This window comes from Vombatus ursinus, unplaced genomic scaffold (genome assembly GCF_900497805.2).
Source record: "Vombatus ursinus unplaced genomic scaffold, bare-nosed wombat genome assembly UNPS02014797.1, whole genome shotgun sequence".
In the NCBI taxonomy this organism is placed as follows: domain Eukaryota; kingdom Metazoa; phylum Chordata; class Mammalia; order Diprotodontia; family Vombatidae; genus Vombatus; species Vombatus ursinus.
This window is the reverse complement of record NW_020954575.1, coordinates 7,735,829-7,761,004: the sequence shown is the minus strand read 5'-3', so window position 1 is coordinate 7,761,004 and position 25,176 is coordinate 7,735,829. Positions and strand designations below refer to the sequence as shown.

The window sequence follows — 25,176 nt, the reverse complement described above, 5'->3', positions numbered from 1 at the left end:
TCTTGGTCCCACTGTTCCTGACCTCATATTTCCAGAATTCTGACAGAAAAAAAACAAGAGGGTTGTGTTCAGAGTGAAGCCAAATTCATTTTCTTCCTTTAATCACCACTGATTCTTATGCGTCTTTGTAGAGTTTGTAGAGTTTTTTGTGAATGGAAATCTGGGACCTTCATCCTACTAGCTTAGGGTTCTAGGTCATAATAGATGGAACAAACCTAGGAGAGAATCTGTTTGTAAACTTCTGTCTCATTTCACCTTGCAATGTATCAGTGATGTCCTGTTGTTAATTTTTAACCTTGTCTCTTCTCTTCTTCATCATTGCATGGCTGAAAGTTGACTGTATTTTATTACTCTCCCTAGATTGATCTGTTTTTCAGTATCACAGAGGTTGAAATATGCAAACATGCTACAATATTCCACTATTTTCAAAGTAATTTTACGTGTTTAGAAGCTATTGTTACAAAATTCTTGTGATGATTTATACAGATTTGGTGATAGATTCATTTTGCTTTTAATCAGAAAAGATACCCAGTTGATGAGGAGTCCCAAAACAATTGTCTGTTAATTGAATGAGAGCATTTAAACTTTTTACAGTCTCTGTAAAAACTTAATTTCTCCTGCATATTCTCTTCTGCAGGTGCATTTGGTGTCAGTGCACAGTACATGATGAGTGTTTGGAAAGCCTAAAGGATGAAAAGTGTGATTTTGGAGAATTTAGAAGCCTCATCGTTCCCCCAGGTTATTTGAATAACATCAGTCGGAGGGGTACAGATAAAAAAACTGATTATGTTAAGGTACTTACTTTTCCTGTTGAAATAGCTCTCTAAAATGTCCTACTATGAGCTCAGTGTTCGGGCAGAAGTTCAACATCAGACTTTATATCGTAAGTGCTTGGCCAGTCTTCAGTCTGAGGACCAAAATAGTCACAGTCTTTTCTGTGTTTAAGATTTACTACATCCATTAGGAAAGATACAATCACAGAACAAGTTCAAGTCTTAGAGAGTTACCTAGGGTGCTCAGAGGTGAAGTGACTGTGCTAGGATCCCACAACCACTGAGTATCAGGGGCAGAACTTGAACCTACATCATCCTAATTCCAAGGCTAGCCCTCTTAGCAGCTATAAGTACTACCAAATGTGTGTATGTTTATTAAAAATATATATTTTGCAACACTCCTTGAAATGACTAGAAATACCCAGGAGTATCATCGACTCAAAGGTAAGCTGTGACCTCGAGTCATAGTGGATATATCTCTGAAAGAGAGAAATAGAAAGGGGGAAAAGTGGTAAATAATAGGAAGTAAAAGTATCCTTCTACTGTGTTTGCATCAGGGATTTTTAACCTACAACCCATGAACTTTTTTTCCCCCACATTTTGACAATTTTCAATATGATTAGTTTCCTAGGTAATCCTCATGTATTTTATTTTTTGCATTTAAAAAACAATATTCTGAGAAGGGATTTGAGCGCTTCACCTAAAAACTGCCAAAACTATTCGTTGGCACAATAATCATGGCACATAAAAGATTAAGAACCTCTGTTCTATGCAGCAGCCTTTCAACATCTAGTATATTGTGTTCCGTTCCAGTTACCACATTTTAAGAGGCACTGACATCCAGGGGAGGGAGTAACTAAGAGGGAAATGGGTCTGGAAACCATGTCATGAGGAACGGTTGAACAGGGATGTCCACACTGGAATATGAGAAGGCTCAGGGAAGAAGAATGAAGCTAATGAGAAGAACAATATAGCAGTCTTTCCTATTTGAGGCACTGTTGTATGAAAAAGGAACTATATTCGCTGAAGTCCCTAAGGACACAGCTAGGACAATGGCTGAAAGTTAGAGGGAGGTAGCTTTGGGCTCACAATACAAAAGAATTTAACAATTGGAGTTGTCCAGCATTGAAACAGGCCACCTCATTACCATAGTGCCATGCTAAATAAATCATTTTTTCATTTATTCATGAATTCATAAGCTATCTATCACCGGAATATTCTTAAGATTCTGGAAACCACTTATCACCGCTTATGTAGATGTGATTTCTTCATTGTCTGGGAGGTTGGACTAGACAACTTCAGGTCTTTTCTCCTTCTAAGATCTATGCTGGTATGCTGTAGTGTTGGTACTGAGAATTCTACATCTGTCTCTCAGCACACTATAGCAATCAGTGATCACTTTAAAAGCACAGGTTTTATGATAGGAAGGAATGGAAAATTCACTTCTTACTACCTCCTATCTATTACACTTACTTCTTTGTGTATTTTTCTTTCTGTAGCTGGCCGTACCCTTTGGAATACAGTGGACCCCAATAATCATCCTAGCCAATACTCGTAGTGGAAATAACATGGGGGAAGGCTTACTGGGAGAATTTAAGATGCTCCTAAACCCAGTCCAGGTAACTGTTGGAAAAGTCTTAATTGTTAAATTCTTGTTTTTAAACACACTATTAGCCTTTATAAATGTTAGCCATTTCATTGTAGAGATGACCAATGAGTACAAAGGAACTATGTGATTAATTTTAGAGTACTGAGTCTACTTATATTTATGTGCTGCCATCTTTAGTTGTTGAAAAACCACAGTACATCATTCAGAAACAGAGTTTTTTGAGTAAAGGTACTGAAAATGCAAAATTGTGAAGATGGCCTTCAAACTTACCTTATCTTAATGGATCTATGCTCTCATCAGTGAGGAAGCTCCTTGCAACAGAGCACATAAAAGCCTATCCACACCTCATTCTGTGTAGACCCTCAAAGGACTTGGCGCTTGCTTCTCCATCTCTGAACATGGGGTGGCTGCCAGTGGAGTTCCCAGGCTGACTGCCATTGGTTACCTCTTGCTCATACTCTATGGCCATCCCACCATGTTTTCAGGACATACATCTTTCTAATGAAATCCTTTGTACCACTTTTTCTATGCAATGATTGGTAATGTGTTTTAGTGTACTGATTTCCACCATGCATCTCTCCATTGCCCTTTGGAGACCCCAAAACTTCTATTCTTCCCAGACTGTAGCACTTTATGACTCATAGCTATGTGATATCACTAGAAGAATATTGACATTAAAAAGGTGAGCCTTTTTTCATGGAGAAGTTTTGGGTCATTAAAATCCCTGTTCAGTTTTCCAGAGGCAATCCAGTGTGTTTCCATTCTGTTCAGTTCAGGGCCCAGTTCATTATCCATTTTTGGTGTCTGGCCAAACTATATATACTACAGTCTAAATATTCCCTGCCCATGAATTACAAGCCATACCTCTAAAATGAAATATTTGAGGAAGGGGAAAAAATACACGGGCAAAGGACAGTTTTATGAGCAAGATTTGGCTGTAGGAGTGAGGGAGTGGATTGTATTTTATATCAGTAGCTACAATTACAAACGAAAGAACCTTTATGTTTCATATAGCAAGAACCTTCTTTTTAGCTACACCTAGACATACAAGCATAAATCACTATCAGTGAGTCATCTTTAGATTTGAAAGCTACTAATTCATAAAATCATCTTTGGTATTCCTTTCTCTCAAGGTTTTTGATCTGACTGAAATTCCCCCCTCCAAGGCCTTGCAGTTATGCATTCTTCTTCCTGATAATTCTACTCGAGTTCTTGTGTGTGGTGGGGATGGCACCGTAGGCTGGGTCCTGGATGCAGTTGATGAAATGAAGATCAAGGTATTTGAATGTTTTTTAAGGTACTGAGACTGCTTGACTTCCTATGCTACTATAATGGGACTTTGCCCCAAGGGGCAGCTTTAGTGTCATTGACATAGAAGTTGATATACTGGTTTCCTATCAGAATATGGATCATCCTATATTAATAAAAATTTATTAGATGGGAATTTACAATTCTGGTGATGTTGAATAGAAGAATAACTTTGGTTTTAAAGGACACAGGTGAATTTCTGAAGTCAGTTGTCAACTAGGAAAAATTAAATTGAATCTTTTAAGTTTTTTTTCCTGTGTTTTCTCCTTAGTATATGCTTTATCATAGTAATCTAACTTATATCATTAACCTTATCGTTTTGGACTTTGAATTCTTTCAAACATGGTGACCCTAGAAATAATCTAATAAGAAAACCTAAAATCTGTCCATTCCAAATTCTAGGGACAAGAAAAGTACATTCCACAAGTTGCGATCTTGCCTCTCGGAACAGGCAATGATCTGGCCAATACAATGGGCTGGGGCGCAGGATATGCTGGTGAAATTCCGGTGGCACAGATCTTAAGAAATGTAATGGAAGCAGATGCAATTGAACTAGATCGGTAAGGAACAAAGGAAAAGTAAAATCCCTGAGCTTTAGAAGTATTGTTGACATTCAAATCTGAAGAATTGTAGCCATAGTAAGCAAACCACAGTTTGAGCACTGAGCAGCAGCATACCAGGTATGCTTACATGTTGAGATTTGAGTATGTTTAAATGTAACACCAGAGAGATAAGAGTGAATCATTAAGATAAAGTATGCATTCAAAATACTTTATTTCAAAAACACAAACAGAAATGCTGCCAACTTTGTACCACAGAATTGTTTTACATATTAAGACATAATAATGAGTATATTAAGACATTTATTAAAAACCTGTACTAGTTTCTTGAGAAATGGAAAATGTAGATAAGACATGGGCTTGCCCTCATGGAGCTTACAGTCTAGTAGGGGAGAAAAGGCAGAAGCACAGATAAGTATAATGTAGACATTACATTCTAAGAGCCTCAAAGACTCTCCAAATTCGGTGCTATGTGAAGTCCATGGGAGGGAGTTGTTAATGACTTAGGGTTCAGAGAGTTTACTCCTTGAATTGGGCTTTAAAAGGTTAGTAGGACTTCGATAAGCAGAGAGGGAATAGAATACATTCTGAGCATAGGACTGGAGCCCATTCTATGGAAAGAATTTTTGAAGGGACTGAAGGAGAGGAGCCTAGGAGGGGAGTGTGATGGTTCAAGTAATTAAAGAGTTGTCATGGGGCAGCTAGGTGGCGTAGTGGATAGAGCACCAGCCCTGAAGTCAGGAGGACCTGAGTTCAAATCCGACCTCAGACCAAACACTTGACACTTACTAGCTGTGTGACCCTGGGCAAGTCACTTAACCCCAACTGCCTTAAAGAGTTGTCATGGGAAAGAGGGATTAAGTTTGTTGTGCTTGGCTTCAGAGAGAGCTAGGAGCAATGGATTACATAGTTGTTTAAGCCTGAACTAAGGAAAAATATCATCTTAAATTCGAGCCATCCAAAAGTGAAATGAACTGTCATAGTATGTAGTTGGTTCCTCATCTTTGGAGTTCTTCTTGCAGAGGCTGGTGGACCACTTATCAATAATGTAGAAGAGATTCTCAGCCTAGTGTCAATTGGACAAGGTGACCTTGAAGGTCCCAGTGGCTCTGAAGAGCATACACAAAGCCACAGAGGTAGAAGAGCATGTAGGAAATCAAGAGAAAAGACCAGGGTGACCAGAGCATAGAGCTTGTGAAGGGTAGGAATGTAAGCTAAGGCTGGAAATAGAGTGGGGTGAGATTGCTTTAAAAATCAAGCGAATGATTGTCTGTTTTACCCAAAAGAAAGCAGAAAGAAATGGAGCTGAGGGAGTACCTTAGTGATTACCAGTTGGGATACCTCTTCTTGGGAACAGCTGATCAGGTGCTGATCCTGAGCTTTGAGAAATGGAAGGGAGAGAAGGGGAACAACAGATATTGTCGTGGTGGATGGTCTTACTCTTTGGAAGAGGAGACAGAGCCATATGGGGAAAGTATAAAGATGTATGAGAACATGAAATATAGAATAAGGACTTTAATCAGGAAGTTTAGAGTAGAGGGGTTGTCAAATAGCAGTGATAGCCAGCCAAGGTTATATACTGTCATTTGTACATTTCCATGTCTAGAAAATGGATGTCCACTTTGTGGCTCTCCCTCATGCAGAGGGAGACGGTGTGAATGCTGGGGCTAGAGGGTGAGGGGCATTGTTTAGAGTCTGTGGGTTCGTAGTTATTTCAATAAGCATGCATGACCTTTATGCCTTTTCTTAGACACTGTGTTAGATAATATAGGAGCCTTCAATCTCAAGTCTTCTAGATAGTTGTGGGTGAAAAGCACCATGTGACATCTCTTTCTCTTGGTTTTAGGTGGAAGGTCCAGATAACAAAGAAAGGATATTACAATTTAAGGAAGCCAAAGGTATGATTTGTTTTCTTCAAAGATGTATATTAGGTGATCATCGGTTTTTGAACTGCCACTTGGATGTCTCTGTTTAGTGTCTTTGTGGTCTGGATAAGTCACTTTTCCTCTCTGGTCATTAGTTCCTGCTCTGTAAAGGGGGCGAATAGACTAGATAACCCCAAAGGTTCCGCCCAGCTTTAAAATTCTGTGATTCAGTGTACACGAGTCTCACATGAAAAATAAATGTTGTATTGCTATTTTCATTAGGCATGCAGACTAAAACCTCACATACTTGAGTGTGTGACAAAATCTTGGACTGAAGAACAGTATGTTCCTATTCCTGATTTTTTTTTTTGCGCCAGGTGTTCACAATGAACAACTATTTTTCTGTTGGACCTGATGCTCTCATGGCTCTGAATTTTCATGCTCACCGTGAGAAGACGCCATCCCTGTTTTCCAGCAGAATTATTAATAAGGTGTGTTGGATAAAATAACATTTCCTGCTTATTGCTGAAGGTACAGTAAAAATAAACAGTTCCATTCTTATTTGGCATCCTTTGAAATTCTGAATGTGTGTAATCATTTAAGATTGTCAAATTGAGTATTTAATAAAGGGAAAATTTTCCATCAAGTCCAATGTAATTTATAACAACCATCCAATCATTTAAAATGAAAAGTTAGCATATTTTGTTCATAACTTGTACTGACTAGCTGCCAACCAAAATCAATAATACTTTTAACCAAAAGAAGTTTTTGGTTAAATAAATTTACTTTATTGATTAAAAAAAAAAACCAAATCCATTTTTGTTGAAGTGACAAAAATTTCACAGCAAAAAGTGATGGCTTGTTTGCTATGGCCATTAGCCAGAACTATTCCTTTAACTTCCTCATAGAATTGATCTCATTTGGAAGTTTTCAACCTGAATTTCAAAGCCTGAGCAACAGAACGTACGAAATAAATCAAAATGTTTTGCTTTGTCTTGTTACACATTTCTAAAACCTTCTGTTTTAAAAGAAAAAACATGTATGTATCTTCCTCTCTTCTCCCACCCAGAGCCATCCATGTAACAAAGTAGGGAAAAACAGCAGTCAAGTAAAACTAACCCACATGTCGGTCTGGCCTGACAGCGTGCACCATGTCCCACCTCTGCAAAGAAGGGAAGAGAGGTGCTTGCTCGTAGCCTTTCTTTGGGGCAGAGTTTGGCCATTATAATTTTAGAGCATTCAGTTTTAATGGTTTTGTTGTAGTTCCTTCCATTTTCCTCACTGTAGCCTTTGTGTATCTTGTTTTCTTGGTTCCAGCTATTTCGTTTTGCATTGTAGTTCATGTAAGTCTCCCAGTGTTCCCCCTTTTCTTTATATTCATTGCTTCTTACAACACAGTAATACTCCATTACATTCACATACCAGGGGTTTAAGCCTTCCCTTTTGACAATTTTCATTACAAAGATGATTGAGTATTTGCAAGATTTTGAATTATCTCACCTTCTCAAGCACTTCAGGTTTCTACCTTCAAAACCAGTGACACATTTGCTAGAGTGAAATGATTTGTTACTTCATTTAAAGTACAACTTTAGTCATAAATTTAGATATGCCTTTTGGAGTAGAAAATTGAGTAAAAAATTAATGAATCAAAATATACAGTCATTCATTCAACAAGCATTTGTTAAGTACCTACTTGTGCCAGGCACTGTCTTAGGTGCTGGGGATACAAGTGCAAAGAATGAAATGACCCCTACTCTCAATGACCATAAAGGTGAAGCCATGAACACAACTAAGAAATGTTAAGTCAGTGTTTTGCTAAAAGAGTGGTTGTTTAACCTGCCATTCCAGAATCTGCTAGCACTTTTAAACCACCAGTAACATAATAGAATAAAACATAACAATACATTAAAGCTTGTTTCACCTTTCCATTACTTCATCCCAAGTTTCCATTGAAGGCCTTGCTTAAATTCTTTATCTAGAATCTTTTCTTTTTAAGAAAGAAAAGAGTCTTGGGTTGATTTGAAGTGTATTTTTTCCCTGGGGGAGGAAGGTGGCAATAAACTAGAATTACACAGAAGTTTCACAGTATGGCAGAGAACATCTTTATTTTAGTGTCTCCTCCCTCTCATCATACATCAAGGATATAAGGGTAGTGTAGTGTTTTAATATATAAAATGCTTGCCACATGTTTAATATTATATTCTCTTTCATTTTTCCATAGGCTGTTTATTTATTTTATGGAACCAAAGATTGTTTAGTGCAAGAATGTAAAGATCTGAATAAAAAAGTTGAGGTAAGGCATTCACATTCCTTCCAGTTTTTATCTTTCATTTTTTTTTCTTAGAGTCCTGTCCAAAAATGCGAAATTTTGCATTCCCAACATATCTAGATTTCCAGGGAACCGGTTAGACATCTGGATATTTATCCTTTTTACAAAGTAAAAAATGTAAACAAAGTTTATTGGCTGTAAAAGTTGTTAGTAATTACCACAGCAGAACTGAATCCATCCTCTAATGGGACTTTTTATTGTTACTTAGCTCCCTTTATTCTGAACATTGATAGTTTTGTGGTTCAAATCACACAGTTTGGCACTTTGTTATGTGTGCTTAGATTGTTTCTAATTATTGCATGTGTGTTTAGTGTTGTAGACAGAGGGCATGACTCATGTAGTATGTAATAGGTGCTCAGTAAACTCTTAGAACTTTTGAAGTTATATCTAAGGTAAGCAGAGAAAATATATTAGAGAGTTTGACAGTTGGAAGGGAAGGAATCCCTATTATAGTATACCCAGCAAGTAATAGAGTCCTCAGACATGCATTCACCATGAGTCAGTTTAATCAAGGGATATCTATCCTTAGACTCGTTTTGATATTGCAAATGTTAATTGTAAATAAGCACTGACCAATTGGAAGGATGTCCCTTGCACATCATTAGGACAGACGAGTAGTAAATATAATCTCTTTCTCTCTAGAATGTCAGTACTTCCCAAGTGAATTATAGATTCAATGTCCATGGGCATTCCCATTGAATTATAGATTCATGGAAATGCCCATGGGTTTCTTTATAGATAGGAATAGGAACTGGACCTGTGATTTCACTGGTATCAGGAACTCCCAAAAAGGACATTCTGCCAGTTCAGATTGGCGTATTCTCTGTACTTACAGACTAGGAGAGTTGCCTTGAGCATTTAGAGGTTGTGATTTGCCAGGATCACATCCAGTGTGTATCAAAAGCGATGCTAGAACCCAGGTGACCTGGCTCCAAAACTAGTCCTCTATCCATCATACCCCCTTCTTCTCCCCTGTAATCATAATAAACAGTAATTATGCCATATATCCATGGACAAAGATTTTGGATATTTTTTTTTTAAGCGTGACTTAAGCAAGTACATCTGGGGGCAGTTTATTTCTTAGTTACTCACTACTTGTTGTATCTCTTTAAAGCTAGAGTTGGACGGTGAGCGAGTAGATCTGCCTAATTTGGAAGGAATCATAGTTCTCAATATTGGATACTGGGGAGGCGGCTGCAGACTGTGGGAAGGAATGGGAGATGAGACTTATCCTCTAGCCAGGTACCTAAGCTCATGTTATCTTGTCAATGGCTTTTAAAGGATTCTCCCTGTGTCTATTCTAAGTTGAAAAATATTTTCCCTTATAGATTTCTTTTTTTGTTTGTCTATCTTATTTGTGAATAGAGGTAGATTAATAACAGGGGCAAGCTGATAGAATTTTGTATGTTGCCAGCCTATTAAAATCAGGCATTGCCTTTAATTGCAATTGACAAAGTGGACTTTATTTTATAGTCTTGTATAATCACTGTTTGCTTTTCCAATTTTAGGCATGATGATGGGTTATTAGAGGTAGTTGGAGTGTATGGGTCTTTCCACTGTGCTCAGATTCAAGTGAAATTGGCTAATCCTGTCCGAATAGGACAGGCACATACAGTTCGGGTGAGTATAATGGAATAGGCTTATCCCTATTCATTTCTTAACTGTCAGTTTAAGGTCACTCTGATATATTCCATTCTTAAAGTAATGTCACTCTTTTTTCAAGTACTTGAAGGATCAGTGATTTGTTTCAATGTGGGTTCTCTTCTGTTATTGCTGGTCTTCATGAAATCCTAAGCATCGCCTAGGAGTGAGCATGGTGCCAAGCCCTCCCCAGACAGCGAAGGCCAAAGCTTCAGCAGGTGTGGCCCTGTGGCCTTTCCAACTTGTAGGAGGTGCCCATTTGCCCCTGTCTTGGCCTTCAGAGACCAGAGTTGCCTCTGTCCTGCAAGGAGGTGGCAGGGTTAGACCTGCAGGGGAGGAACATAACATAGGATAGAAAAACATAAAAATTGTGGTTCTAACTAAGTGACTGTGGCTGTTTAACATTGACTGAGTATGTGACCCTGCCCTGCATGCTAAGATAGGAACACAGACATAGCCCCTGACCTTGGAGGGTTTATACGCTAGTTAGCAAAAACAGCATAAACGTTGGGGGGGAAGGAGATTATGAGAAAGCATATAAGCAGAATGTAGATTATATCCAAAATAAATGCCATGGGATTGGGGTAGGAGTTGGGGGGGTAGTCACTAAAAATCTAGGTCTCTCTCAGAAGGTGGCACTGTAATTGGACCTTGAAGTGAACTAGAGGGCCTACTATGTGCTGGGCACTGTCATAAGCTATGGGAATACAAAGACTAAAAGGAAACGGGCCTCCTCCCATGGAGTTTACATTCTATTGAAGGAGATAACATTTATACAAAGAAACAAGTACAAAATAAAAATAGGGTAATTTGGGAGTGGAGGAGAGGGCCAGCAGCTGGTGAGACTATGAAAGGCTTCATGTTTCTGAATGCTTTAAAGAATACTCAGCATTTTAAGAGGTAGAGGTAAGGAACAAATATACAGGGCAGAAAAAAAGGGGACAGCCAATGCAAAGACTTGGAGACAGGAAATAGGATATTAGTCGTGGGGGGGACACTAAAGAGGTCCGGTTTGGTTGGACTGTAACATGCATGAGAGGGAGAAACGTCTAATAATGTTGGGCAGGTAGGTTGGGGCCAGGTTGGGAAGAGTTTTACATGCCAAACAGAGAGCTTTATGTTTGGTCCTAGAGATAAAAGGAAGTAGTTAGGACTTGAGTAGTGGAGTAATAAGGCCAGAACTGTGCTTTAGAGAAATCATTTGGCAGCCGTGTGGAAGATGAATTGGAGAGGGAAGAAAGACCAGTGAGGAGACCATTGCAGTCATCCAAGCAAGAAGTGGTCAGTGCCTGAATTAGGATGGAGGCTGTGTGAAGAGGGAAGGCACAAACAGGAGAGATGTGGGGATAGAAAAAACAAGACTGAGTGGCTGTGTGCGTGGGCCAAGGAGTGGATGATGTTCTAAGAGGAGAACAAGCTTATACCCCACCACCCAAAAAAAAAAATGGAATCAGGAGATGGAATGTCACGTACTGAAACATCAGCTAGGCCAATGTGACTGGAACCCAGAATCTGGAAAGATAGGCCGGAGCCATGTTTTGAAGGGCTTTAAATGCCCAAAGTAGGGTTGTCTTTTGTCTGAGAGATAGTAGAGAATCACTGATATTTCTTGAGTAAGGGTGAGATGTAGTCAGACCTGTGGTAGAAATATGTGGACAAGGAGTCCGACGTGACTGAGATGACTCAATAACAACAACAACACACGAGTTAATGTGGAACTGTTGTGGACTTAAATACTCAGAAAGCTTAGGGTTGGAAGGAACCGGAAGGTTCTTCAACCACTAGTCCACAAAATGTTTACTACCAAAGATATTTAACTTCTTTTTTTTTAATTATTAATTTGTTTATTTTTAGTTTTCAACATTCACTTCCCTAAGATTTTGAGTTCTGAATTTTCTTCCCCTTCCCAAGACAGTGTGCAATCTGATATAGGCTCTACATATACATTCATATTAAACATATTTTCACATTAGTCATGTTGTAAAGAAGAATTAGAACGAATGAGAGGAACCATGAGAAAAAAGAAACAAAAAAAGAGAGAGAGCGCAAATAATATGCTTTGATCTGCATTCAGACTCCATAGTTCTTTCTCTGGATGTGGATGGCACTTTCCATCATGAGTCTTTTGGAGTTGTCTTAGAGCCTTGCATTGCTGAGAAGAGCTAAGCCTGTCACAGTTAGTCATCACATAATGTTGCTGTTAATGTGTACAGTGTTCTCCTGGTTCTGCTCACTTCACTCAGCATCGATTCATGTAAGTCTTTCCAGGTTTTTCTGAAGTCTGCTGTTCATCATTTCTTATGGAAAAATAGTATTCCATTATGTTCATGTACCACAACTTGTTCAGCCATTCCCTAACTGATGGGCATCACCTCAATTTCCAATTCTTGGCCACCACTAAAAGAGCTGCAATAAATATTTTTGTACATGTGGGTCCTTTTCCCATTTGTATGATTTCTTTGGGATACAGACCTAGAAGTGGTATTGCTGGATCAGAGGGTGTACAGTTTTACAACTCTTTGGACATAGTTCCAAATTGCTCTCCAGAACGATTGGATCAGTTCACAACTCCACCAGTAATGCATTACTGTCCCAGTTTTCCCACGTCTTCTCCAACATTTATCATTTTCCTGTTTTGTCATGTTAGCCAATCTGATAGGTATGATGTGGTACCTCAGAGTCGTTTTGATTTGCATTTCTGTAATCAATAGTGATTTAGAGCATTTTTTCATATGACTATAGATAACTTTAATTTCTTCATCTGAAAACTGCCTGTTCATGTCCTTTGACCATTTATCAATTGGGGAATGACTTGTATTCCTATAAATTTGACTCAGTTCTCTATATATTTTAGAAATGAGGCCTTTATCAGAGACACCGGTTGTAAAAGTTGTTTCCCTTCTTTTTGCTTCCCTTCTAATCTTAGTTACATTGGCTTTGTGCACAAACTTTTCAATTTAATGTAGTTAAAATTGTCCATTTTGCATTTCATAATGTTCTCTATCTCTTGTTTGGTCATAAATTCTTCCCTTCTCCACAGATCTGATAGGTAAACTATCCCTTGCTCTCCTGGTTTGCTTATAGTATCAGTCTTTGTTTCTAAATCATGTACCCATTTTGACTTTATCTTGGTATAGGGTGTAAGATGTTGGTCTGTGCCTAGCTTCTGCCATACTCTTTTCCAGTTTTCCCAGCAATTTTTGTCAAATAGTGAGTTCTTATCCCAGAAGCTGGGGCCTTTGGGTTTATCAAACAGTAGATTACTATAGTCATTGACGACTGTGACTTGTGTACCTAACCTATTCCACTGAGCCACCACTCTGTTTCTTAGCCAGTACCAAGTAGTTTTGATGATTACTGCTTTATAATACAATTTAAGATCTGGTATGGCTAGGCCAAAAGGTACAGAGTCTTGAGACTTGTAAACAAAAAACCCGCCTAACTTCTGTTCATCGAACCCTAGCTCTCTCATTTCCCCAAGTTCCTAGTCCCTTCCTACCTACCTCCCCCTCCTCCTCAGACACTAGAGGCTAGAATAATCCAAGGTAAAAAATTTAGATATTATCCTTCTTCAGTATAGTTTGGATAGAGAAACATTAACATAAGTCCAAGGACTCCCAGACGACCTGTGGATATATTTCAGAAGAACTTAAATGAGGAAGGAAAAATATGATCTTTTTTTTTTCCACTAACCTCTAACTAAAATGTATGATTTTCTTCAGTCATGAATGTTAGGCAACAAATATTAATCTGAGAATGGATCCATAGGTCCATGACATAAAAAAAGGTTAAGAATCCCTGCTGTAATCCAACCCCTACATAACTCATAAATTCTCTCTATGACAAGTAGTTATCCCACTTCCTTTAAAACACATCTATTGATGGAATAATTGACTATAGTTGGGTAAGCATTAGTAAAGGCCTCTGTGGACTGCCAACGATGACTTATTTTCTTCTAATTCTGCCCCCCACCCTAATCTAGTTGATTTTGAAGAGCTCAAAGATGCCGATGCAGATAGATGGAGAGCCGTGGACCCAAGGGCCCTGCACAGTTACCATAACTCATAAGACACGTGCAAAGATGTTGTATTATACTGGGGAGCAAACCGATGACGATGCCTCCAGCACATCTGAGCAGGAGCACACCCAGGAGACTGAAGCTACTGATGAAGACATGTGACTGTCTACACAGGGCCAAACAGCGAGCTTAGTCCACTCTTCAGTTTCTTTAGAATGTTGTCAGCACTATTAAAAAAAAAAAAAGACATTCTGAAAAAAGCTAAACTTTTAGTTACTTGAAAAAGCTCAATGCTTTGTTTCAGTGAAATACTTTTCATTGTATGCTCTTCAACTAAAAGTTATAGGAAGTTACACCATTTGCAAAATGTATTTTTTTTTTCCATTGTGTTATGTTTTTCAATGAGAGGGATTCGTTCTTTTACGTCTATACTGTCTCATTCTTTTTTCTTGTAGCAGATGTCTGGTGTGCACATTTTATGTGCATCAGGTGTGATCTGAAAAAAATAGAGTTCTTTCCCTTTATCATTTTTTAGTTGATAGCACTGGAACATTTAAAAACTTATCTATTACTTTTACGGAAATGCACTGATTTAAGCTAGGACTGCGTGAAATTTTAAAGAAATCTTAGACACTGATAAAAATATCCATTTACTTGGCTGCACTTTGTTTAACTGAAGATTCCTGTACCACCAAGTAGAGGGTTCATCCACAAATACTAATTCTAAGGAAACTTTGAAAAGACTGCCATTAAAAAAAGATTACATTTTATTATAGGATCATTTTCTGACATCAGGCCAGAGACCGTGTTTTAATTAGTTAACCAACTGATGATAACTTAAGAGTTTGGTTTCAGAATCCCTGTAACATTTTTGTAGCCAAAAAACTCTAGAAATGAATTAGGGGGGGAAAAAACTGTAATTGAATACTTTGTGTGAGCACTGTTAAAACTCACTGTCCATTGAAATCTGTGCTTGTCACTTCATTCTCTTCCAGATGGTAATTTAAAGAGACATTGAAATTTAAAGGTCGATTTTAAAATTGCAAGTGAAATATGTCAAACAAGCATTATCCAACAAGAATAACTGATGCATTTCACATGCAGTAGCAAATTTTAAGGGAAAAATGCAGGAGTATGCTAAATAGGCATTTTTAATATTCTCAGATACCTTGAAATATAGTGTTCTTTATGTTTTCTCATTTAAAAAAACCCAATGCATAAGTGTTTACATCTTCTGATTTGTTTAAAATAAGAAATATATGTATGTATATATTTTACTTATTTATTTGCCTGGTATGTGCAACACATATCAGTTTATTTAATACACTGTGGTAGCTATTTCTATTAGACTGAAATTTATTAGATGGAAATTAAATCCAGCCCAGTGACTGCTTAAGGAAATCCATAATGGGATGGGAAACCACAGCTTATCTAAATATTATTGTTCTCCAATTGTAGCCTTCTTAAAAGCTCAAAAAGAAAGAATTAAAAGCACTTGCAAGTGACTTTTGGGTAACTGACACATCTGTAAACCATTGTTTGCATTTTGTTGTGTTACTGGGCTCCTGCGTTATCTGTCTATCCTGGCAAACTTGTTTGAGAGGACCATGCTAAAGGACTGGTCCTGGAGTTGCCCAGGAGGGCAACTTTGGCCCCAGCTGCTGCTCAAAACTACAAACAGACCAGCCTTCTGGTTTTCCATCCAGCCTGTTGTGTCATGACAAAGTCCTGACAGTTTTTAAAAGAGGCATGGTTGTTTCTCTTTGGCAACAGCCTCAAAATATTAGGAATGTACACCTGACACCAGAAACACTCCTAGCTTCTCTTAATAATTGAACGTGTTTGTGTGTGTGTCTGTGAAATCAGAAATTTATTTAAACCCATTCTTGAACCTACTCCTATTTCCAGCCCATACTGTCTTTAGGGAATAGTGAGCTACATGTGCCTTTTTTATTTGTCCTAACTTTATCTCTTCCAAGTTTCAAGGAGTGAGCCCTGATTCTAGTCTTTGAAGATTTGGTGAAGGACTTTATCATGGTAGTGGTAGAATTTCACAGGTTTGGTTTTTTGCTTTGTTTTGTTTTCTTGAACAGATTAATCATGAGTATAATGAAATTAGGTGTATGATCTGATCCATAATCAAAATTCTATCCCAGGCCACTAGCACATTTCATATTTTCCTGTGACTAATACACAAGGTTGAAGCATCTTTTTTCTGGAATTCATAGTGCAAAGGGTAGGGACAAGGGAACTAGTTAATTGAATGTTTCTCTCATGCAACACTGTCTCACATCCATAATTTTCTCTCAAGCAATCATAGTTAGACGTCAAACCACTGCATAAAATAACCTTTAAGAACTGTTCTTTAAGCAAAATCACCTAGTGGATTTTGAAAAAGCCCTATATCTTAACTAGTTCATCTATTCATTCTCTTTCCTTATACACATTTTCCAGTGTCATTTCCAATGTCATTCAAGTGAATATTTTAAACAAAATTTGTTATTTGAAAAGTTATTATGGGATGCTGTTGCGTATTAAGGAGGAAAAATGTCCTACAAAAACTATTTTAACAAGGTATGCTTAAGCCTTTGCACACACAGCAAAGAAGTATAAATGTATATACAAGTGAACTTCACTTTAAGAAAATCTGATTAACAAAGTCCAGAGTGTCAGAGCCTGGTCTTAAGAGCAGAGTTTGCATCACAAGGGGTGTTTCATTTCGCAGAACTGTTTACTGTGCACTCTCCTAATTCATTTTTAAAAATGCTTTTATATATTCCTTCCCTTCCTAAAAAAAAAATCAGCTTATAATTTCTCAGGAAGAGAACATTTGTGCAAAATGAGTATATATCCAAATTCCTGTCATCTTTCGCTGTCCTAATACATCCCTAATTCCTAATAAATGTAGTTATTTGAAAACTTGAGGCACTCATGCTTCCGTTTGCTGTGAGCTTTAGATAAATAGGACTATAGTCATTTAAGATTGTTTTTCAAGTTAAGTTGGACTGTTTTTTAAAAAAAGAGATTATCTGATATTAAGAGTACCACCAGCTTTTGTTTTATTATCTGAAATGTTTGTTTTCTGTAGTCATTAGCAGTGAATTTACTAATGTTTTTAGAATTTTTATGGTCAAAGTGGTTTATTTTTGTCGTTTTAAGATCTGTCATAGAAATGTATAGTAATTGTATTTTGAAATACAGTAGCTTACTTGGTATTGTAAAATACTGTGACTCAGAAGCTAAGTCCTCTTTGCCATGTAAACCCAAAAACTACCAGCATGTCAGAAGTGAAAATGTATTCCTTTTTTTGGAAATACTTTACAGTTGCAATATAAGTAAATTTTTTATTTTGATATGTATTATGAAATTCTAATATTGTACTAAATAGAATGACTTTTAAAGCTCTATCATTTTACAGATTAATGTAGGTCTGAACACATAACTTTTGTTTGTCCCAAATGAGCAGTGAGAGGGGTGACGTTTCCATGCCTTCCCCCAGCACTGAATGTTGATAGAGAAGAGAGAATCAGCACTTTAGAGATAAACCTTTCTGGCAAATCTGAGGATGAGAGTATGGTATAATGGAGTTTAAAAAAACTAAGCAGAAGCTTAAAAGGAGGGGGAAATGCTGTTTTACTTACTCCAGCCCAACTTCTGTAAAAGTGCATTCCCAGACAAAAATACCAAGAGTGTGATTTGTTTGCTTTGTATTTTAAAGAAATTGACAAGCTTGCTTTTGTACTTGCCCTTAGGGCCTGTGTTCCCTGTATCTGTCTGTGCAGAAGAACTACAGAATCTAAAAGCACATCAGATGCACTTAAGATCTGGTTGAAAAAGCTGACTTAACTTTCCTTTTTCCTCAAACACCAAAAGTGTTCTAAGACAAGGTGGGGAAGGGGAGTGTGTTTAATAGAAAACAAAATATTGTATGATTGGTAACTGGTAACTTGTGTACAGCTATTTTTCACTTCTCATTCCTTTATTTGCCCTTTGGTTTTTCATATTAACAAGTTTTTTCTCTTGTTGTACTTTGGTTTTGTTTGAGGTTCTCTGGAGCAGTGGTGGATTGACCACTTTCTAATGTTAAGATATTTGTTGAGTAGTAAAGCACTGGCTTAAACATCTTCTTCCTTTGTTCTAGTAAAGTGCAGAAGTGATTCATTTGTTTTCTGTTATTTTTAGATGTATAAATTAATATATATTTATTTATTTAAAATACCACTGACTATCCATCAGTTAACTGCTGCATTCCACTTTTGTTATGTTGGGTCTATACTGTTGTGTTGTATGAGTAAGACAGCAAAAATGTGAATTAAAACATTTTAATAAACTTTAGGCATGAATTACTTATTTCTTCAGAAGAATAAAACTGTACCTTAAAAAAAAATTTGGTCTTGCAATATATTTTGACATCTTTATAGACACAGGTTAAATAGCCAAAATGATTTGGATTCAGTTAAATTTGTCAACAGCTTTGATAAGTTCCATTGCCTATCATGATGAGTTCTAGATTACCTACTTTTGGGGTTAGGAGGGATGTAGGTTCATGAGATATGTGGAGGAGAAGAAGATATGAAAAAAAGAATAGAATATTGGTTGTCCTTCATTCTCGAAGAGGACCAAAATGACATCACTATGATAGAGTCAGGTTTCAGTGTGTCTGACTGTGGCTGATCAGACCAATATGAGCTAGGAATGTTCTTCCACAGGTCGGGCACAAATAGTCCATGTGAACCTTTGGGGTAGATTCTGCAAGTCTGCGCATCTTGCATTTCTCTTGAGCTATTTCAATTCTGCTTTGTTCATAGAGCACAACACATTCCCTGATGTGGGCACTGCATGCTTAGCAGTCCTGTACCAGTGTCCTCCATGTCATACAATCAGTTCCAAAGTTCTTAAGAGAGACCTTAAGAGTGTCCTTGTATCACTTCTTCTGATCACCATGTGAACACTTGCCTTGTGTGAGTTCTTCATAAAATAGTCTTTTTGGCAAGCATGCATTTTGCATTCAAACAACATGGCCAGCCCATTAGAGTTGTGCTATCTGAAGTAGAGTTTGAATGCTTCCCAGTTTAGTTCGAGAAAGGACCTCAGTATCTGGTATCTTATCCAGCCGGGTGATCTTCAGAATCTTCCTAAGACAATTCAAATGGAAGTGATTCAGTTGCCTGGCATGGAGCTGGCATACTGTCCAGGTTTCACGGGCATACAACAATGAGGTCAGCACAATGGATCAGTACACTTTCAGTTTGGTAGTCAGTCTAACACCTCTTCTTTCCCACACTCTCCCTCAGAGCCTCCCAAACACTGAGCTAGCTCTGGCAATGCGTGCATCAACCTCATTATCAATGTGTACATCCCTAGAAAGTATACTGCCAAGGTAAGTGAACTTATCCACAGCATTCAAAATTTCTCCATTTGCTGTAACCTATGGTTCCACGTATGGATGGTGTGGTGGTGGCTGATGGAGCACCTGTGTTTTCTTGGTGTTAATTGTTAGGCTAAAATTAGCACAAGCAGCAGAGAATCCATATTTTGTTGGATCTCAGCTTCAGAGGCTGCATTGAGTGCTTAATCATCTGCAAACAAAATCATGCACCAACAATCCCTCCGCTTTGGTTTTGGCTTGTAGGCTTTTCGAGTTGAAAAATTTGACATCAGTGCAGTAGCTGACCTTGTTGCTGTGTTCATCATCATTGAAAGCATGACAACATGGTGAAAATATGCTAAAAGTCATGGGAACAAGCACACAGCCTTGTTTCACTCCATTGGTGACTAGGAAAGCATGAGAGCATCGTCCATTATCCAGAACCTGGGCAAGCTTGCCGTCGTGAAATTGACGTATAATGCTCATGAACTTGTCTGGGCAATCAAATTTTTACGTAATTTTCCATAAGCCCCCATGACTGACAGTATCAAAAGCCTTGGTCAGATCTACAAACATTGTATACAGACCTATTCTGCTCCTGGCATTTCTTGGAGAGTTGTCAGGCAGCAAGCACCATATTGACCATTCCTTGGCCCTTTCTGAAGCCACACCGGCTCTCAGGTAGATGACCATCTTCCAAGTGAAGGATCAGCTTATTAAGAAGGACTCTGGCAAGAATCTTGCCAGCACTAAGAGAGAGACCACCCCCCCACCCCGTGATTGTCACAAGACAATCTATTTGCTTCACCTTTATAGAGATGGACAATGGAGGCATACTTGAACTCCTGGGGTAACCTCCTCTTGCAATTCAACCTGGAAAATTTCAGTCAGCTTTTGCATGAGCAGTGGACTCCCTACCTTGTAAATCTCAGCTGGAATAGAATCAGCACCAGGTGCTTTGCCACATGAAAGGAGCCTAATGGCTTTCAAAACCTCTTCTTCAGTTGTAACTTTAGTTAGGGAGAAAGTGACTTCCACCTGAGGTAAATGGTCAGTGGCTTCAGCATTGATTGATGATGGTCTGTTGAGAATGCTATGGAAATCTTGAGCCCATCTCCCTAGGATAATATCCTTATCACTAATCAATGTGGCTCCACCAGCGCTGAGTAGTTGAGATGCACCATAGGTCTTTGGCCCATAAATAGCCTTCAGGGCATCATAAAAGTGCTTTGGATTGTTACTATCAGCATAAAACTCAATTTTCTCTGCCTTTTTACTGAGCCAAGATTCCTGCATCTCTCTGATCTTTCCTTGTATTTTACTTTTGATGGAATTAAATGCTGCCTTCTTAGAGCTGGATAAACTATCCTGCTGGTAAACCCTGTGGAGTTCTCATTTTTTATTTGGCAGCTTCTGAATTTCCCTATCATTTTCTTCAAACTAGTTTTGGTATTTGTGGGTGTTCTGACCCAGATGAGTAAATGCAGTGCTATACACCAAATATCTGAAAGCTGCTCACTCCTTTTTTGCTCCATTGTTGCCAGCCATGTGTTGGCTCAGTTTTGCCTCCAAGTTAGCAACTGTTTGCACTCAGAGAAGCACTCTGATCTGTTGACATTAAGTCTTCTGGTAGTCATCTTGCCTTGGGACTGCCATTTATGTTTAGCTTGGAGAGGATAAGTCTATGATCAGTCCAGCACTCTTTGCCACACATTGCCTTCACTCACATCCTGCTTGTCTCTCCTTATAATGACATAGTCTATTAAATGCCAATGTTAACTGCGAGGGTGCATCCACAAATTTTTATTGCATTTAGGTCAACAGGAGACAGTATTGGTGATGAGTCATGAGACACACAAGTCTTTCAGCAGTAAGTTGTTGTTGCTGTTTCTGACTCTATTCCTCCTAAGAACTTCCTGCCGTGTCTATGCCTGTCCTGGCAGTAATATCACCCAGTGGATGACCTTGGTGTCTTCAGTGTCTAACCAAGGTCAAAGCACTCCACAGCACCTGCTTCAGCTGCCTTCATGGCTGTTGGAACAGAATGTCATCTGCCCATTCCACCAGGGGAAGTCTTCACATGTTGGGGTAGACACTCCCCCAGGTTTGAGACTCCTCAGTTACCTTAACCTGGTTTAGCCCATGTGCCAAAATGGTATACTGGGGTGTGACTGATACAGCTTCTTGGAGTCACAGGTGAGAGTTAGGTAGAACAGGTGGACACAAAGGTAGAAAGCAGCCATAAAAAGGGCACGGCAGCCTTCACACCGGAGGGACTAGTCTTCTCTGAACATACCCTATAAACCACAGCACTTTATAAATCTCAAAGAACTATGTAAATATTAACTTACTATTATTACTGTTAAGTCCCTATAGGGGCAGCTAGGTGGTACAATAGATAGAGTACCAGGCGGGTGTGGAGTCAGAAATATTCATCTTCCTGAGTTCAAATCTGGCCTCAGACACTTCCTAGCTGTGTGACCCTCAGCAAGTCACTTAACCCTATTTGCCTCAGTTTCCTCATCTGTAAAAGGAGCTAGAGAAGGAAATGGCAAACCACTCCAGTATCTTTTCCAAGAAAACCCCAAGTGGGATAATGAAGAGGCAGACATGACTAAAACAGCTGAACAACAACCACCAGCAAAGGTTGTCATGAAGGTCAAAAGCAGACTGGTGTACTCGACCACCTCATAAACTGTTGCCAATCAGCCTCATGCAGTAGTGGTGCCAGTCAGGCAAGGGAAGTTAGAACTTAATAATGAGCATAGCAGCCATCGATTTGGCCCTTATGACTTATTAATGTTCTAACTGTGCCAGTCAATCTGGGAGGATTATTTTGTTGAAATTTATTTTAATCTGTGGTATATAAATATGTTCATTTTAAAGATAAAAATATAAAATATGAACCAAAATATATCAATAAAAATAAAAGGATTTGTTCTATAAAATTTGGATTCAGTCAAAAGGCTGCCCTTAAGGACCTAGAAGGCCACAGGTTCCCCATCCCCGGCTCAGGGCAAATAGGCACCCTCTAGTGGCCAGACCTTCATATGCTTCAGTGTAACTGTGGGGAAACACAGAAAAATCCCATTGATCCTTAGCACATGCTAAACAACACCACTAGGAACCCAGTTCAGTACCAGGAAAGCTACCAGACCCCTATGGCCTTCAGCAACACCAGCCACCCGCTTAACACAGCACCAGACATGAGGGTCCCCCAAGGGCCTCAGGGCAACATCAGCACAGCACCAGGTAAGCAGCCAGGGCCTATAGCCACTGGTACAAATAGCCTAAGACAGAACCCCTTCCACCCTGGGAGCAGAGATCAAATTTAAAAGAAAGGAAAAAGGCAAAAAAAAAAAAGGAAAGAAAAGAAAAGAAAAGAAAAGAAAAGAAAAGAAAAGAAAGATGAACAAAAAATAATAATCTGACCATAGAAAGTTATTATAGTGACAGGGAAGATCAAGATACAAACTCAGAAGAGGACAACAATGTCAAAACAGCTATGGGCAAAACTCCAAAGAAAAATGGGAAGTGGTCTCAAGCCCAGAAGGAACTTATGGAAGAGCTCAAAAGGGAGCTTAAAAATCATATAAGAAAAGTAGAAGAAAAATTGCAAAAGGAAATGAAAGTGATGCAAGAGAATTATGAAAAGAAGAGTCAACAGGTTGGAAAACTGCTTAAAAAGTAGCATTGGCTAAATGGAAAAGGACATGTGTCATTCTTGACCTAGCTAGCATATTTGTGAGTTTCTTGCCCCAATAGCAACCATAATCCATTTAACCTACAAAGCTACTAACTGTAACCATGATCCAGTCAAGTCACATAGAAGTTAAGTGACTTGCCCAAGATCACACAGCTATTAAGTGTCTGATGCAGGATTTGACTTCAGATCATTCTGACTGCAGCTCTCTTGCCTCTGCAACAGGCAGTTTCCTAGTATTAATATTTTTCTTTGACAATTGGAAAGTGATAGGAGGAAAATAGCAGGAAACTCCAAAAGAACCCAATTGTGAGGACATGTTAAACTTGACTGTAGCTTTTTTTTTCCTTTTTAATTTCCCTGTAATTTTAAGCTGCGCTATTAAGTCAAGCGTTTCCCTCAAATTGTATAGGAGTACATCAGTGTCTGTGTTCAGATAGTCTATTTAGAGTGACCCTATATTCCAATTATAAGAAAGAATTTATTTTTAATAAGGTTTCACAAGAATTTGTCAAATCATATGAGCAACTGGATAGTGTAATCGCTAGGGCCCCAGATTTGGACTTAAAAAGACCAAAGTTTAAATTCTGCGTCAGATACTAACCATGTGATCCAGATAAGTCATTTAAGCACTACAGCCTCAGTTTCATCATCTGTAAAATGGAATTAATAGTCCCTCCCTTAAGGTATCAAATGAAATAATATAATATGTGTAAAGTGCTTTGTAAACCTTAAAGTGTTTTATAGTTTTGTTGTTGAATCAGATCCGAATTTGTGACCCCATTTGGGGTTCTCAAAGATGGTTTGTGTTTTTCTCAAAGATGGAAGTGGTTTGCCATTTCCTTCTCCAGCTCATTTTACAGATGAGGAAACTGAGACAAACAGGGTTAAGTGACTTGCCTAGGGTCACACAGCTAGTAAGCTAGCCAGATTTGAACTCATGAAGAAGAGTCTTTCTGGACTCCAGGCCTAGCACTCTAACCACTATGCCATCTAGCTGCCCCATTCCAGTATGTTTGTTTAAATCCTCATTACCTGACAGCCTTGTCAATCAAACTGTAATAGATTGCTAAATTATGTGGTACAGAGAAATGAGAGAAAACTGAACTGAGGAGGTCAGAGAGGACTGTATAAGAGTCAGATTTCCAGGTTGGTTAGGGTTTGAACATGTTGAAGGGCAGGGAGGTCACTATTTGCTAGGCAGACCAAAAAGTACCACCAAAATATTCATGACGCGTTCAGTAGACAGCAAGGAAAATGTCTTGAGTGGAGAATTTTGCCCTGGTGTTGTGGTAGATAAGTCTCGGTAGAAGTAGAATCAGACAATGGAAGATGTTGAATGCCAGGCTGAGGAAAGAGGAATGATCACCTGTTGCCTAGAGTCTAGAAACCAGCAAATGACATATATACCTTTTCTTCCCTCCTCAAACATACGCACCCTTTTACCATCAAGGTGCCTTTTCTAAGTTACCTGCCCAAACATATACACCATTTTAGTTCCATCACCTTTTTGGGTTACCTGTCCATTCTGGGTTAGTCACACTTTAAATGGACAGAAATAAATCAGTCCCATTCCAGCTGCCAGCTTGTCCCTTCCTCTGTGAAAACATTTTTGGTGGGTAGTAGGGGTGGGAGGCTACAGAACTCATTATTCTTACAACTTTGACTAGACTGATGATGCCTTATCTATATCTATAGTTCTGACCTCTCATTCTGGTTAGCTCAAACCCAGAACTTCATCTACCTGGACTTTGAATAGAATATCCCTCTGCCTTCCCCAAATCATGTCATACTTGAGTTAGAAGGGACTTCAAAGGTTATCTAGCCCAACTGATGCATGAAATCTCTCTACAACACCCCCAAACTCTTATTGAGCACTTCCACAGTTAAAGAGTTCACTACTTCACAATTCTATTTTAGCAGCTCTAATTGTTTCATTTAGTTTTTTATATCTCTAGCACTTAATTAACATAGTGCCTGGTACACAGCAGGTACTTAATTA

General features: G+C 38.5%; 1 protein-coding gene across 2 annotated transcripts in view; it reads left to right on the top strand.

The window, feature by feature from the left end:
* The window catches only part of DGKE (diacylglycerol kinase epsilon), a 28,712-nt gene extending 10,244 nt beyond the window's left edge, over positions 1 to 18,468 (top strand). For both annotated transcript variants that reach the window (XM_027870519.1, XM_027870520.1), the window contains exons 3-12: positions 638 to 794; positions 2,273 to 2,392; positions 3,516 to 3,659; positions 4,093 to 4,250; positions 6,097 to 6,148; positions 6,493 to 6,606; positions 8,337 to 8,408; positions 9,559 to 9,686; positions 9,953 to 10,064; positions 14,068 to 18,468. In XM_027870519.1, coding sequence (XP_027726320.1) covers positions 638 to 794; positions 2,273 to 2,392; positions 3,516 to 3,659; positions 4,093 to 4,250; positions 6,097 to 6,148; positions 6,493 to 6,606; positions 8,337 to 8,408; positions 9,559 to 9,686; positions 9,953 to 10,064; positions 14,068 to 14,265 — 1,255 coding nt within the window. In that variant the 3' untranslated portion in view covers positions 14,266 to 18,468. The remainder of the gene's footprint in view (positions 1 to 637; positions 795 to 2,272; positions 2,393 to 3,515; positions 3,660 to 4,092; positions 4,251 to 6,096; positions 6,149 to 6,492; positions 6,607 to 8,336; positions 8,409 to 9,558; positions 9,687 to 9,952; positions 10,065 to 14,067) is intronic.
* The last annotated feature ends 6,708 nt before the right edge of the window (positions 18,469 to 25,176 follow it).